The 17101-nt window shown below is 34.3% G+C and overlaps 1 protein-coding gene across 7 annotated transcripts in view; it reads left to right on the top strand.

The window, feature by feature from the left end:
- Nucleotides 1–17101, top strand: part of Thoc2 (THO complex subunit 2) — a 115254-nt gene that overhangs the window by 83185 nt on the left and 14968 nt on the right. For 2 of the 7 annotated variants that reach the window (XM_063246357.1, XM_063246355.1), the window contains exons 21-34: nucleotides 787–966; nucleotides 1873–2037; nucleotides 5051–5119; nucleotides 5754–6029; nucleotides 7241–7382; nucleotides 7852–8009; nucleotides 10241–10369; nucleotides 10711–10842; nucleotides 10928–11112; nucleotides 11593–11768; nucleotides 12002–12104; nucleotides 12884–13314; nucleotides 13513–13571; nucleotides 15007–15123. In XM_063246357.1, coding sequence (XP_063102427.1) covers nucleotides 787–966; nucleotides 1873–2037; nucleotides 5051–5119; nucleotides 5754–6029; nucleotides 7241–7382; nucleotides 7852–8009; nucleotides 10241–10369; nucleotides 10711–10842; nucleotides 10928–11112; nucleotides 11593–11768; nucleotides 12002–12104; nucleotides 12884–13314; nucleotides 13513–13571; nucleotides 15007–15123 — 2322 coding nt within the window. The remainder of the gene's footprint in view (nucleotides 1–786; nucleotides 967–1872; nucleotides 2038–5050; nucleotides 5120–5753; nucleotides 6030–7240; nucleotides 7383–7851; nucleotides 8010–10240; nucleotides 10370–10710; nucleotides 10843–10927; nucleotides 11113–11592; nucleotides 11769–12001; nucleotides 12105–12883; nucleotides 13315–13512; nucleotides 13572–15006; nucleotides 15124–17101) is intronic. The other 5 variants (XM_063246356.1, XM_063246359.1, XM_063246361.1 and 2 more) reach the window with 5 other exon arrangements.

The raw sequence follows: 17101 nt of genomic DNA, 5'->3' as shown, positions 1-17101 counted from the left end.
TATGTCCTTCATGTCATTGGATATATGTATATTGTATCATCTCACATCATAAGATCGTATAAGAAACCATATTCATATAACTTTTATTATATATAATGGTTTTTCTATCTCATTGTTACTCTCTTACTGTACTAGATTTATAAATTAAGCTTAGGTGTGTATGTATGAGGAAAATATGTCATGTATGGAGTTTTATACCATTTGCAATTTCAAGCATTTGTTTTGACTCTTGGAATCTGCTGCAGAAAAGAGGAATTCTACTTTGTGCATGGTCATAGTATAGAAAACAAGCAATTTATAGGTACTGTACATAAAGTCAAAGTTATGTATATCCTTTTCTCACATTCCCTCACCTCTCTCTTTAAAAACTGAGATATACTAATATTGTAATCTTTTTTTAAAAAACGGAAAATAATATGAACAACAAAAGTAATACATTTGTATTAAAAAGAAATTTTCTGTGGTCGTCCTTGATATCCTCCTATTATAAATCTTAACATAGTTACTTTATTGAGTCTCTTCAATACTGAAAAATGTAAACCTGTATAAAGGACTACAAGATGCGAAGGGAGTGTATGCAGAAGTTTAAACACAATTGACAGTTAACCTTTAAGCCAGAGTATAATCAATAATAGTGTCACTAACATAAATTTGTGAAGGAGAAGGAATGTATAATACAGGAATATTTTATCTTAAATATTGGAACTCAACTTTCCTGTCTTTTTCAAAAAAGATGGCATGAGCTATGTGTTATACATCAGTGATTTTGTATCTTCTCTTATGCAGGGTGGTTATTTTGGCCAGATCAGAAACACTAAAAAGTCCTCTCAGAGATTAAAGGATGCACTGTTGGACCATGATCTTGCTCTTCCTCTCTGTTTACTTATGGCTCAACAGAGGAATGGGGTTATCTTTCAGGAAGGTGGAGAGAAACATTTGAAACTTGTGGGAAAACTCTATGACCAGGTAAGTTGTTATGGATGGTTTAATACTCACAGTGGGAAATAGAAAATGCGATATAATTTGAAAAGTGTCATTTTTGTGCATCATATGAGTATGAAACAATGCTAATGTCAAATAGGGATTCTAGAAATAAGGTCACTGCAGATTATGAGGTCACTGCAAATTATAATATGTGTTAGTTAGCTTATCAGGGCGTTAGCATCTTTCTTGTAATGTGATTATGTGATTATATTTGTAGATGGTCTCTAAAGTCCTTTTTCATTGAAGAATTTGGATTCTCTTTGTTTTGACAGTGGTTAATATATACTTGGCTAATTCAAATATATGAAAGCATCAGGCTTTTAGTTTTAATTTTTTAATTGATATAGAATAATTGTGTATTTATGGAATGTAGTGGAATAATTTGATATCTATATACAGTATATAATTACCAGGTTAGTAATTAGCATTTACATCTCCTTAAACTGTTTATCATTTGTGTATGTTGGGAACCTTTGAAATCCTTGTTTTCAGCTCTTTGTAAAATGTATAACAAATTTTTGTGATAGTCACCCTACTGTATACAATTACAATACTAGAAATGATTTCTCCTATATAGTTATATTTTGATATCCGTGATCAAACCCTTCTAGCCTCTTGTGACTACTTTTCTGATCTCTACTTTGATGAAATCAACATTTTAGCTTCCACATATGAGTGGAGGCATGCAGTAACTACTTTCTGTTTTGGGCTTGTTTCACTTGACATCTTATCCTCCAGTTCCATTCATGTTGTCACAGTACAATTTGGATTCTTAACTGTTAAAAATTTTTTTTAAAAATGATTTATGTTAATCATCTTGGAAAATACTTGTTGGTTTTTTAAAATGATTAACGTATCTGTGTTTTTGGTCTTATTTTTAAAATTTAGTGTCATGATACCCTGGTACAGTTTGGTGGGTTTTTAGCATCAAATCTAAGCACAGAAGATTATATAAAGCGAGTGCCTTCCATTGATGTGCTCTGTAATGAATTTCATACACCCCATGATGCAGCATTTTTTCTGTCTAGGCCAATGTATGCACACCATATTTCGGTAAGTACAAGTATCTTTGTTGACATTCACAAAACGTTTCAAATCATTCCTCAATTATTTGATTTTTACATGCATTTTAGTTTGACCTAAATATAGATTATGTCACAGAGTTATCCTTTTTTAAATATTAATGTCTCAACAGTGTACAATGAAAATGTCCTTTTTCGGTCTTACTGGTTTTATAATTTTACTGTTATTGCTCCATCAATTGTCCAGGTTGATGTCTTATGGACTTTTTAGAACTGTAGTTTTTAGATATTAGAGTAGATAAGAATAACCAGGGAAGCTTCTTAACTCAGAATCCTTTGGCCCAAAATTCTAATTCAGTAAGTTTAAGGGTACCTTGGAATTTTTAGTTTTTGTTTTGTTTTTTTTGGTTGTGCTTGTTAACAAAATAGGTGGTTTCTGGTGCTTACACCTATAAGGAAAGGAAGAGTGTAGGAATCTCTTGGCCCCCTAAATATTCTTGTCTAATCTGATATGTAACTTTTAGGAAGACTGTGTTCATGGTTCTTATATTTTTTGCACTTTAATGAAACTTATTAATAAAACTTGACCCAGAGTAAATCAGAAACTTTCAAACCATAACATTCAAGTACTGACTATTGAAATTCAAATAAAGATGTGGTGGTGGGGGGGCGGGGGGGACCCTCTTTCATCTACCACTTGAAATGTTCTTTTGCACTTGAAATGTTCTTTAAAGGGAATTGTCTTTTCCTTTTGGCACCATAGTCAGTTCATGGAGCCTCAGCATATTCTTCATTCTTCTGTAAGCTTGGATTCTATCCATTCTTCTGTTTATTGTTTTTGAGTCTGTACTTCACGACCTTTCATTTCGTCATATTTTAGAGGTTTTGATCTTCTCTTTTAAATCAAGATTCCTTTATTCCCAGAAGTAGAGGTATACAAAAAGGTGCTAAGAAATTTGAGTTTCAGCTGATCTTGTAACCAACCATTTGGTGTTGTTTACATATGTCAGTTGCTATAGCTGGGTGGTGACAAACCTATAGCAAGTGCTGCTGCAGTAGGCTGTTATCATTGAAAGTGCTAAAAGGTTCACCATCACTGCTATAGTCTCTCACTTCTCTCTTAACAGCAAACTCAATGTTGCTTAATTACCACTTTATTAGCGCTTAGCTCTTTTATACTCTAGGGGGGAACAAGGAAGTAAAGTTTTTTTCCCTTTAGACTCTGTCCATCTGGAGAATTGCATGCTTTATTTAGACCCATTCTGCAGTAATTAGAAGGTACCTCTTTTCTTGAAGGACTGAGATGGGAGAATTGTTTCAAATCAGCAATTCTGACTTGTTGCTATACTCAGAATTGAACACACTAATCAATAGAAGTGAACCCTAGCAAACAGGAACACTTGTTGCCTGAGCTATTCGCAGTCACAACCAAGTTGTGGATACAAGTAGCTGTCTTTTTCCCCCCTAGCCTGTGTAAAATATTGTTTCTTTGTCTTTTAAGAAATACAAATTTTAATAAAGTAAATGATCTTTCCTTTTCAGGCAGGGTTGAGGAGGAAAACAAGTATATAGAAGTAGCCGTATAGCCCAAGCCTCAACTAGTCTTCTATCTAATAGGCCATTTATACTTCTGTCAAAAAGGAGTTCCCCCAGTAACCTAGGAAGCACTGGACAGGTACTCAGACTGCCCTGGGGATACTTGCTTTTCTTTCTCAGGTGAAATACTCTCTTGAAGAGCCTTTGATAAGAGAGGAAAAATGCATGAGTATTAGAGGACTGCTAGGTCCCCTTCATAAATTGGCTACAAGGCTGTCTTGGGAATAATTCACCAAACATTGCCCAGATTCTGGGCCAACAAGAACTATTTTGAACAGCAATTAGAAGTACAATAATTTGAGGTCAGTTCTGTTCTATACATTTAGTTTCCCAAGTTACTTGGGATGTAGGAAAGTATTTATTATTCTTCATTTGACTGATGATGTGAGTTTGAAGTACTAATAACTTTAGATAAAGAAATAGTTATCCTAAGTAAATGTGAAGTATAGTTGTCTTTTCTGATTAAGACTATTTTTCTAACTAGGTAGGGAATAGGAAGGGGTCTCATGATAGAAATTACACATTTTAGAACCAGAGAACTGGGGAGACTGGAACTATCAGATAACCTTCTCATACTAATAGCTTAATTTTCACTTTTAATTGTTGACATTCATCTTGAGACACAGGTCTCAAAGAGGCTTTCTCCTAGTTTGATTCTAGATCTTTTCCAAATTAGGTAGCTGGGCTATCTTTGCAGGTCGTTTCAGTACTATTTTAATCCATGTTGTGTAAGAACCTCAAGAGATGTTACTCTGCTCATCTAGATTCATATTAGTTACATTCATTAAGAGCTATTTTCTAACTTTAAAAACTTTTGTTTTTAAAGGTCTCAGGTCTCTGATGTAGTTGAGACTCGCTGTGCCATAATTGTTTTTTGTAGCTTTGTCTCTTGTATAATCTCAGTAGCTATCAGCATACTCTGTAACATCGGGATAACAGGAGATAAATCTTTCTACTTGTAGAACAATTGTAAGACTGTTAGGTCCTGCTTGAGATACTCTGTGTAACAAAGAGGACTTGTTATGTTTTTAGTCCAAAAGATTCACAGTAAAGCAGCATCCAGGGCATTCAGTTAGAGGGCATAGGGAAGGAAGGCAGCTGGATTATAAGAAGTTGAGACTCTGACCTTGTAGTATAAAACTAGAGCAGAACCTTTGACCACTGACCATGTAGTTCTGGGTTACATGTCTAGAATAAATTGATTTATATGCTTTTCTGACATAAAAAAGCAACTAATTTTAGGACTTCTCTTAGGGGCACCTTAAAGATGATGCATAACCCAAGTGAAATTTTCTCTGTGAGAGCTCTTTTGTCCTAAAGAGACTGAAGGACACGAGACAATAACAGCAGTTTTACTTTGTAGTAATCTTTTTCACTTTTAGCATACACTAAACTAATATGCAGTCCATTCCATTGCACTAACAGATTTTTTTTCTCATATAATTAAGAATATGGCCTTCTTCCAAAGAAGCTGTAGCATCAGTTCTCACATGGCTTTAAACTTCAGTGTGCCACAGGTATTTATAGAAAATTTTATTTAGCTCTGAATTAGAGTAATCAACTGGTCTTGGTTTGCCTGGGACATTCCCAATTCTAGCACTAAATTCTTATGTCCTAGGAAACCCCTAAAACCCTGGCAAGCCTGGCAGTTGGTCACCCTACTTAGCAGTCTTAAATTAATTTTCTCATAACCTTTCTTAAGTATTAACCCAGCTTCTTAATTGACAAATTCTAATAGCTGGCTGGAACTACATGTAATGACACTACATTTTGTCCTGCTTAGATATTTCTAGTTTTATTCTACTTCACTAAAGTTAAGACCACTACTTGGTTCTGTATCCCAGATACAGCAGTAAAACAATACGGAGGGGTGGGATGGATAGAAGCAAACATATTCTATTCACTAATCAGGTTAGATTTGTTAAAAATAAATCTTACAATAAACTTCTACCCAGAAATGAAACTAAAGATTCCAGTAACTTCCAGGGATGACTTACCTGAAAATAAGTATTGTTGGTAAGACACTAGAATTCTCCTAATAGTTTTAAGATGGTCATCTTCTGGGTTTTTGTATCACAAAAGTTAAAGCTATAAACTTTGTTGTACATGTATATTTATATAAGTATGTGTGTTTTTACCTTTTATTTCCAGTCAAAGTATGATGAACTTAAAAAATCAGAAAAGGGAAGTAAACAGCAGCATAAAGTTCATAAGTACATTACATCATGTGAGATGGTGATGGCTCCTGTTCATGAAGCAGTGGTCTCCTTACATGTTTCCAAAGTCTGGGATGACATCAGTCCTCAATTTTATGCCACATTCTGGTCATTGACAATGTATGACCTTGCTGTTCCACATACCAGCTATGAGCGAGAAGTCAATAAGCTTAAAGTCCAGATGAAAGCAATTGATGACAATCAGGAAATGGTAGGTTTTTCTTCAGGTAGTTTAAGTATAATAACTTCATGATATTAATTCAGTGATATCTATACTTCATAATTGTTTTAGCTCAGGATCGTTGAAGCTATGATCCTCTTGCTGGATAATATTTTCTTAACTGGGCTTAAGTACAACCTTACAGAGCATGTGAAGCAGGGGTTAGTAAAAGGGTAAAATTATGACTAATCAAAGACTTCTATGGCTGGGCATTGTGGTCCCCATCTGTAATTCTAACTACTCAAGAGGTTGAGACAGGAGGATTTAAAGTTGGAGTCTAGCTCAGACAACTTGGTGAGATTGTATCTCAAAATAAAGTAAAGGCCAGGAATTTAGCTCAGTGGCATAAGTGCTTGCCTGGTAAGCGCTAGGTCATGAGTTTGATCCCCAGTACCATAAATAAATAAAGTTAAAAAAGATGGGGAAGTAGATTGACGTCCCTCGGTTAAAATTCCTAGTACCATCACCACCAAAGCAAAACAAAACAAAACAAGACATTTGCATTTGATTTTTTACTGAACACTATGTAGTATGTCAAAGTGATCTATATGATTCCAGTTGTAAGAGCAGTAGGAGTTTCCAGAAGGGCAGCACATTATGAGACTTTGTTGAAGAACTGAGTCTAGAATTGTGCAGACCTTGAAGGTATATTCGATGTAGAAATATGGAGCCAATAAAGAGGCCATTACAGGGTTTCAGCAAAGGCAGGAAGTAGTATGAGGACTGAGGGAGATCACTTTTCCTGTATAGAATAGACTTAGTGAGAAATTAGGCTGGTATCAGATTATATAAGGTACTAAAAGTCACATGAAAAATTGGCTTGCTTAAATTTAGAGCTGGTTTGAATATGTGAGCAGGGAAGTGATAATAGTAAAAAAAGTAGTACTTTAAAAGATTATGACAGTAGTTTGAAGGTTGCTTAAGTGGGGATATAGGAATGAAAGAGCAGAGACTGTGAAAGATGAATTGATCAGTGCCTCAGGTGGTTTATTACCTATTTCGGAAGGTGACCTGTTTAAATGGTGTAAGAAGAGTAAGTCATTGTCTTGGGTGTGAATGGAGGTGAAAGTATATTCAAGTAGGTCTAGTGTACATTTGTGTTGAAATAATTACAAAGTGTCAACATTTATCTCTAAATTTTGTAGTCAAAGGAAGAGAGGTAATAGTATATAGTAGAAAACTGTTTCAATTCTACTTCTTAGCCTCCAAATAAAAAGAAAAAAGAGAAGGAACGTTGTACTGCCCTCCAGGATAAACTTCTTGAAGAAGAAAAAAAACAGATGGAACATGTACAGAGAGTTCTACAAAGACTCAAATTGGAAAAGGACAACTGGCTTTTAGCAAGTAAGTTGTTGGCATTATTATATTCCTGCTATTAAATTACAAATGCAAACCTGTACAATTTGGAAGTGTTGAAGTACGTTGTTTCTGTTTCAACTCAGCATTCACTAGCCCATTCTTTGATTATTCATGAATTAATCATTCTTTGATTATTCATGAATGCAAAAAAAAAAAACATGTTCACTTGAAGGAATTAATTTAGTTTACTGGTGAAATTCATTATGTTATAACTAATTTCGACAGTTTCTCATTCAACTTTTCTGAATAAAATATTTCTGGGAAAATGATAAATAGAAAAATGTTCATAGAATGAAAATAATAGTCTTACCCTAGGCATGAGTGGTTATAAGCTATAAGTAGTTTGTGGTTTTATAGCATTCATATACTAAAATTAATATGTTGTCATGTTTAGTGGGCATGAAACACTTGAGGAAGAAGTTTACTACTTAATATATTCTTCCCTTATTTTTAGAATCTACCAAAAATGAGACCATCACAAAATTTCTACAGCTGTGTATATTTCCTCGATGTATTTTTTCAGCAATTGATGCCGTTTACTGTGCTCGTTTTGTTGAATTGGTACATCAACAGAAAACTCCAAATTTTTCAACACTTCTTTGCTATGATCGAGTAAGTTCTTTTTATTGTAACTTTAAAAAATGTCTCATACAGTGATAACTAAATGTTGTTATCTATAGAAGTATTGTGTGTGTGATTAAAAGCATGAACTCAAGTGCATGCACTTGAATCTTAGCTAATCTGGTACTTTATTTATGTAGTCTTTTTCAGAAAGGGCTTCACTGTGCAGTTCAGGCTGGCCTTGAACTCACTTTGTAGCCCAGGCTGGCCTTGAACTCAGAAGTGATCCTCTTGTCTCAGCCTTCCAAGTACTGGATATACAGGTGTAAACCACTATACCTGGCCCTCTACCTACTTTCTAGCTATGTTATCTTTCAAAGGACTTCGCTGTGCTTCAGTTTCTCTTATCATCATGAGTAGAAGTCTTAGTCTTGACTCCTTGAAAAACAAATAAACTAACAAACCAAACCCCAGAAATTCAGCAGAAAAGCTTTATACCTTTAGACATAAAATCAGGGAAGCTTTTTAGTGTGACCATATTCACAGGTTTTGTATCTGGCGTTTTCTTTTCTTTTCTTTTTTTTTTTTTGAGATAACTATTTTCATAATATCTAGTTACAATTCTGTCTCAAATGTGATATTTTTTCCTCATCTTCCAGGAATGTATTCTTTTTTTTTTTTTTTAATTTTGAAGGTAGTAAAATACAACAGAACAAGACAGAACAAAGCCAATTTAGACAGTGTAGAGAAATTGGTACAGAACTTCACAGCAGGTTACCAGGATAACAGTAATAGGTACCATGGTATATCTCGTTATCTTCACAGTTGCTCTTTTAATCAGATGTAGCAAAATAAACCAAAACAATGATATTATAGAAATTACCAAAACAGTGTTGAATAGAGCAATACCATTAATCAGAATAAAACAAAACAGTGGTAAAAATATTTGCCTGCAAAGAGATGGTAGAAGGAAATCCCCCTTATTTGCTATATTGCATATGGTCAACCTCCCAAGAGATGCTCAGATCTCTGGCTCCCATTTGCTTATGGGGGTGGTGGTGTGATGTTTGATTCTCAGCCTGTGTGCCAGTAGGCTCACTACCACTTACCAGGAGGTTGAGCTGGTTGCTTGGTTTCCCACCGCCCTAAATTCCAAAATGGCGTGAATCTCAGGAGTCACTGGTGGTTCCTGCCCTGGGGCTGGTGAAGCTTGCTGAGCCACAGCCACTTACCAGGGAGGCGAGCTGGTTGCTTGGTTTCCCAGCCCCCTAAGTTCCAACATGGCATGGATCTCAGGTGTCACTGGTGGTTTTTGCCCTGGGGACACTGCAGCTTGCTGAGCCACAGTCGCTTACCGGGGGGTCGAGCTGATTGCTTGGTTTTCTAGCGCCCTAAGATCCAACATGGCGTGGATTTCAGGAGAGGCTGGTGGTTCTCCCCCTGGGGAGGCTGCAGCCTGCCACACCACAGCCGCTTACCAGGGAGGTGAGCTGGTTGCTTGGTTTCCCAGCGCCCTAAATTCCAACATGGTGTGGATCTCAGGAGTTGCTGGTGGTTCTCTCCCTGGAGTAGCCATAGCCTACTACACCACAGCTGCTTACCAGGGAGGCGAGCTTGGCATTTTCTTATAATAAATTAACTCCCTTTTGTGGTTTAGAGATGTCATATACATTATATCGTATTTGCTGCCTATCTATTTCTAGTTTCAATCAACTTTGAAAGTTGTTCCCCAAATTCCAGTCATTTATATGGTTGTCATTAAGAAGCTATTATGTAGTAATAATGATAGTTGTTGAGTCATTGTAAATCAATTTTATTTATAATATTTTTTGCTTGATTTATAAATATGCTATTTCCCCACAAAAACCAGAATCTTCAAAAGTTTTTTTTTTTAATTTTATGGAAAAAATTAAAACAAAATTTCATAACAAAATAATAAAATAATAATTAATACATTGAATGTTATTATCATTAAAGAAGTTATCAGACTATAAGACATGGGCATAAAATATTCCCTAAACCATATTAGTTACAAAACTTCTTTTAAATGAACTAAAAGAAACAAGGAGTATAAGTAACTTGCATTTTGGTATTTTTTTCCCTTTTCCTTTTCTTCATTTCCTCTTTCCCCCAGCCTAGTTCCATTTTCCTTTAGAACAATTTCTTCCAATTTCAAGTTTTGGCTTAATTTGCCTATTACTATTTTTCTATAACAATTCTTTAATATTTTCAACTGATTTTGACCTTCCTTTCCCTCCCCAAACTTTTCTTTTTTCCTGTAGGTTTTCTCTGATATTATTTACACAGTTGCAAGCTGTACTGAAAATGAAGCTAGCCGATATGGGAGATTTCTTTGCTGTATGTTAGAGACTGTGACCAGGTGGCATAGTGATAGAGCCACATATGAAAAGGTATGGCTAATAAATATCTGTAATATTTTACCTATGTGTATAATGACTATTTTCAGTAATCTTTATATTACTCAATTTTAAAAGGAAAGCTGATTTTGATTCACTTGTAAAATGGTGTGTAAAGGCATAATTAATGCATTAAGAAGTGATATACTTTTTAATTCTATTTCAAACTAAGTTACTATCTTTGAATAAGCTAAAATTTTCTGCAAAAGCAACCTATCATCCAGATGCACGTGCTGTTTTTTGTGGAATCACTGATCTAGTCTACTTAGATTTCAACTTTGCTATTTTGTGGGATACAACTTTTAATAGTGACAAACTTTTTCCCCCTTATTTAGGAATGTGGAAACTATCCAGGGTTCCTTACCATATTACGGGCAACTGGATTTGATGGTGGAAATAAAGCCGATCAATTAGATTATGAAAATTTTCGACATGTGGTACATAAATGGCATTACAAACTAACGAAGGTAAAATAAAATCTGAATTTTCAAAGCTAATTTTTTTCTCTTCATACTTATAGTTTTATAATGGATCTTAACTTGTTTTTTGTAGGCATCAGTTCATTGCCTTGAAACAGGCGAATATACTCACATCAGGAATATCTTGATTGTGCTAACAAAAATACTTCCGTGGTACCCCAAAGTTTTGAATCTGGGTCAGGCTTTGGAAAGAAGAGTGCATAAAATCTGCCAAGAAGAAAAAGAGAAGAGGCCAGATCTATATGCATTGGCTATGGGGTAACAAAATTATACTTTAATGTAATTTGTGAGAATAGATGACAGAAGAATTCTGAAGACTTTAAAATGTTTTACAGTGTTGAAGTTTATCTTCTGCCTTACTTCAGGAGATTATGGGAGATTATGCGATCATGTTCCCACAGGCTGGTGAGAGTTGTCACTTCTGATTATCAACTTCCGGTCTATACTGGATGAGAGCTTCAAAAGTCACATAATATGACATGAATGGGCGGAATTGTAATTTTATCATCATCGTTATCAGCTCTTCAAGAGCAACAGTCAAATTTTAAGGATCAGTTTTATTTTTATGAAAGTAGATAGGGCTCTCTTGAAAGATTTTTAATAACTTTAAAAAAATCAACTTTTTCCCTCTGGAACCAAATAGCTGAGTGAATAACTTGCTAATTTTATTCATTTAAACCCCATGTTTTTGCACTTTGATTTGTGTTTGTATATTTAAACACTTTGTGCGACTTTCAGCTACTCTGGGCAGTTGAAAAGTAGAAAGTCATACATGATACCAGAAAATGAGTTTCATCATAAAGACCCTCCTCCGAGGAATGCTGTTGCCAGTGTACAAAATGGGCCTGGTGGTGGGCCTTCATCATCAGTAGGAAGTGCATCTAAATCGGATGAGAGCAGTACTGAGGAGACTGGTATGCTTATTTGTAGAAATTTATGTAATGATACATTTTATTTCAGCAAAGTGAAATGTTCTGTTTATATCACATGACAAACAATGCAAGCCTAGTATTACTTCATTTTCTAGGTAACTGTTAATATGTAATCAGCTTGCTGATTCTTAATTAAGCTCCAATCATTTTGCTGTGAAATGGTAGTATATTTATGTTTAGGCTCTTGTTAAAAGAAATTTTTACTTTTATTTCAGATAAATCAAGGGAGAGATCTCAATGTGGTGTGAAAGCTGTTAATAAAGTTTCTAGTGCCACACCTAAAGGAAATTCAAACAATGGAAATAGTGGCGCTAACAGGTAGGACCATTGACTTTTGTCACAATTCTGCATTCATATGTAACTGGTTTCATTAACCATGAATGGAAGGGGATAGTAGTTGAGTTGAATGGAAGTCATTTATGCTGGATTTTGAAGTTTTATAGGTAGTCTTAATTTTAATAATGTACTTACTATCCTAATAATATTCTATGTAATTATGTTTTATATAACAGCTTTCTTTCCCTTGCTGAGGTGGGGAATGTAGGTGGTAAAGTTTAAAACAAAATAAAATTTAGGATAGAGCTATTGCTCTAGGGGATCTATGTGTGGCTAGTTTACATAAAAAAACCCCACACTAATTTAGAATAGTTATCCATCTATCTCAGTGATCTGTTTCCCCATAGTAGTACCCTTGGTTGGTTTATGGAATATATTTTTGGTCGTTGCCTTATTAGCCTACAAGGTTATGAATGGATACAAAACCTGACATTATTTTAATCATTGATTCATGTATTTTTTTTGTTTGTTTTCAATGCAGGGTCTAGCATTGTAGTTGAGAGTAGCCTTGAATTCACTAGCCTAGTCTGTCCTTGAACTCAGTCTTTCTGCCTCAGTCTCCTAAGTGTTGAGATTACAGGCGGGTGTTCATTGATGAAATTATTATTTACTGGATAAAGAAGTTACTCCTTTTTACTTGTTTTGAGGTTGTCATTTAGTTTTCTTCTAGAATTTTTAGAATCAGTAAGACATTCTTTATGATTTTAAACATAGACTGTGTTTTATAATTGTCTTAAAATTCTATGTTTTTTATTCTGAAGCAGCAAAGCTGTTAAAGAAAATGACAAAGAAAAAGGGAAAGAGAAAGAAAAAGAGAAAAAAGAAAAGGCTCCAGCTGCTACTCCAGAGGCCAGGGTACTTGGTAAAGATGGTAAAGAAAAACCAAAAGAAGAGCGGCCAAATAAAGATGAAAAAGCAAGAGAGACCAAGGAAAGAACACCTAAGTCTGACAAAGAGAAAGAAAAATTCAAGAAAGAAGAAAAAGCTAAAGATGAAAAATTCAAAACTACTGTCCCCAATGTAGAAGCAAAATCAACTCAAGAAAGGGAAAGAGAAAAGGAGCCATCGAGAGAAAGAGATATAGCAAAGGAAATGAAATCAAAGGAAAATGTTAAAGGAGGAGAAAAAACACCAGTTTCTGGGTCCTTGAAGTCACCTGTTCCCCGATCAGATATTGCAGAGCCTGAAAGGGGCAAGTATATCTTTGTTTATATTTGTCTACCTTTTATCATTTTGATGCATAGTTGATTATTGTTTGTTTTGACAAGTTATAGGGATTTTGCTAGGAGAAAGAGTAATTGTTGATGTTAATAGTTCATTTTTTGAAAAAAAAATAGTTTGAAAGATTGGAAACCTATTTTATTCTGACTATTTCTTTTTGTCCTAACAGAACAAAAACGCCGCAAAATTGATACCCACCCTTCTCCATCACATTCCTCCACAGTAAAGGTTAGTATAGCCTGAGGAAGGCAGCGTCCATATTAGGCTCACCTGTTTGGAATACCAGTGTCCTGACTTCCTTCAAGTCTTGTGCCAAGTATTCACTGGAGCCACTGGAGGTTTTATATTGCATTAGAAAATGAATTTTTTCTGTATTGGTGGACTGATATTTTTTTCCTATTGAGTATTTTTATTATAAAAAAGTTAAAGCTTCAAGGACCTAGCACTAATTTTGTAGTGTTTCAAAGTACAAGAGAAATTTTACCCAGAAGTGCCTCACTGCTTTAAGCAGTCTTTTTTGGAGTGCAATGGTAGCTACAAGCAAATGAATCTTTTCAGCAAAATGAAGCCCATTTTTCAGCATAAATATTGAAGAATATATAGCACTGAAGACATCCAGGATGATACAGGATAAGCAAGATACCTCTGAATTTATCAAGCTTCTTGATGAGCATCATACCGATGTGCCTTCTAAGAAGGAGTCTTGAAAGGAGTTCCATTTTAAAGTCTCCTTGGTGATCAGTTCTCCTGTAGTTGTGTATATTCAGTGAGCATGCAGCTTCTGTTGTATCTTCCCTTGGAGGTTTGTTTATACCCATTGGGTTCCCAACAAGTTGAACCTTCCGTTACGATAAAAGCAGATGTGGCATCCAATCCTACCACCCAGCAAAGAGAAACCCCAGGCATTCAACTGCAGCACAAAATCGTGGGTGTAGCCTTCTTGAAGACTCAGGGTAGCCATTCTTTGCTCCATATTTAATTTTAATTCTAAAGTCATCTAATTTCATGGAATCTTTGAATTTGCAGTACGTTGAACTTTTAAAACTGTAAGTTATTAATTCTTCATCAAGAGCACTGTGGTGGAATACCGTAATTGATTTACTTTTCTTTTTTTTAAAATGCTGTGTGTGTGTGTGTGTGTGTGTGTGTGTGTGTGTGTGCGCGCGTATACTTTACGAGATTCACCATAGGCACTTTACAAAAAAAGTGATTACTCTTTTATAGAATATATTTTGTTTTCTTGTAGTATAATGCCACTAAGTTTTTTTAGCTATAATAAAACATGTCTAGCTTTATTAGATTTATAAGTAAAGTCTGAAACTTTCCAACTAAAGAAAAATCTATGAAAATATGTCATTGTTCTTCCACAGTGAACTCTGCTATTTAAAACTTTTTGTGTGGAGGAAAAATGCTTTGTTTTCTTAAGCCTTTTAAATTAATTATAACTTAAATGCAGAGATATAAATATTGTGGCATTGACATTTATGTTTAAATTTTTAGCAGAAAGAATAAAACTTGTATTTCTTTCTCATTAAGTACATATAATTTTTTTGACATTACAATCCCATTACATGGTTTTGTTTTTGTTTTTTGTTATTGATACTCATATTGATAATTCTGTCACTGAATTTATCCTCACAAGAAGTAGCTGGTTTATTTCCAGGTTACAGCCATACTTCCCAAAGTTCCTCTGGGTTCTGAGAACTATGCCAGCTCACCTGTCATCTCCATTCATTTTCTACAGGACAGTCTCATCGATCTCAAGGAGTCTTCAACAAAGGTTTGAGCCTTTTAAAATCATCATGCCTACGAAAACCAAAAAGTTCTTTACTTCTTTTATCCAGTGTATATATTCAACCTAGTAGATTCAGTAAAGTAGGGTCAGTGGCAAAAAGCACTCTACTTAGAATGACTTTTAAAAACTGTTACTACAAACTAAAGAAATGACAATGGTCTTTTTATATAATGTGTGTAATGTGGCAACACTTCTATAATTTGTCTTTGGCTTGCTGTGTTATATATTCTCCTTTTATGCTTTAAAATCTGGAAATTAGTTTATAGTTTGGGGAAAGGAGTTATACGGGTTTGTTTTAGGGGAGTAGGTTTCTTTAATTTTTCAAAACAAGCCAGACTTCTCTTTTTAAAGGACAGTCCGGAAGACCAAAAAAGTACTTTGATGCAGACACATAACTGTTTTAACAATTGAGTCTGTCTCAGTTTTATTTAGTTCTTTATACTATCTCTTCTGATGAGGTATCTTTTTGGTGGCTGTGGCATAATATCAAAAGATAAACTTAATGTAAAATATTTATTCCACTAACATGGAAACACAACCAATTTGGGTATGTCAGTATTTATTCTTAACCTGTTAATCTGCTTTCCTGGGTATTCTACTTCTAAAAATAGTGTATAGTTTGTATATTGTATTACATAATTAATTCTAGTATTACAGTTGGATTGTCTATTGTTCAAGCTAGTTTGTTTTTATTATAAAATTTGTACCATCCTTTATTTTGACTTTATACTTCTCTTTTATCTGCTAAATATGTTTGTTTACTGATGGACCAAATGGAATTTTGGGATGACTGCTTTTACTATAGTTTTATAATGAAATTTCTGTGGATTCTGGGCAAATAAGCACTGATTTTTAACAAATTAGCCACTGTGCCTGTGCCCTAAAAATATGGACATTGTTTTTAGACTGTACTATATTAATCAAAAGAGTATCAGAAATACAATAGATTCTTTCTTTAAAGTTAAAATAAATGTATTATTGGGTAAACTGAATTTGTATTGCAATTAGTAGGTCTTTATAATTGGTTTGAGATTGTACTTGTCAGTCTTAACCATCAGTGGCTTTTGTGGGCTATTTTAAATTCATGGGTTAATAGTCTTGTATTTATTTACTGAAAGATATTTTGAAGCGGTTTTGAAACCTGCTGTAAAATTAACAAGACTTTCTAATCATTGATGAAGATTCCTTTCATTTGTGAAAGCCTTTTGAAAATAAAATGTGGGATAATATATATATTTGTCTCATTTCATGCTCATAATTAGTGCTGTGGGGTTAAATAGGGCAGATAGTACATATCTTTTTGACAAATGAGATATTTAAAATCTTCTTGAGCCTTTGTTAGTATATTACCTGTTAGTACCAAAATGTGAACTAAGATTTTTTGATTCATAGCACCTATCTCAACAGTAGTCAAAAATGTTCCTAGCTCCTTTAGTGTGTTTATCTTATTTTTTAAATTACAGCGATTCATGTGGATTTTCCCACTTTTTGGTTACAGTTTTATGAAGATTATAATACAATAGATGTATTCCACATACAACCAGAAAATCTTGAAAATGGCATATGTGTCTAAAAATTATGTGACGTGTACCACTGTTCAGATCATTAGAGCCTAGCATGGTGCCTAGCAATAACATTCGATATTCAGTGAATATTTAAAATGAACTCTTAAGCATTTGGACATTAGTAAATCATCTAAAGTACTGGTTTGTATGGTTGCTGATGTTACTACAGTGTTGACTATTGAGTTTATATATTTAGAAAGTTTAATAGCATGTTTTAGAATAAATTTTTTTCTGGACTTTGATTTCTAAAACTGATTTTCTATAACTTGACTATTTCTGGAGTAGCTTTTGCTTCTTAGAGGATTTAGCAGATAGTGTCTGTTTTTCATGTTGTCCTGTCACTTGTCTGTAGAAACTGTTTCCCTCATTAAGTTTGACTTCTTAGTTGTGCTTTTGCC

Source organism: Cavia porcellus, unplaced genomic scaffold (genome assembly GCF_034190915.1).
Source record: "Cavia porcellus strain 051 isolate PalLab524CR breed Dunkin Hartley unplaced genomic scaffold, mCavPor4.1 scaffold_3, whole genome shotgun sequence".
NCBI classification, from domain to species: domain Eukaryota; kingdom Metazoa; phylum Chordata; class Mammalia; order Rodentia; family Caviidae; genus Cavia; species Cavia porcellus.
This window is presented reverse-complemented; position numbering and strand designations above follow the sequence as displayed.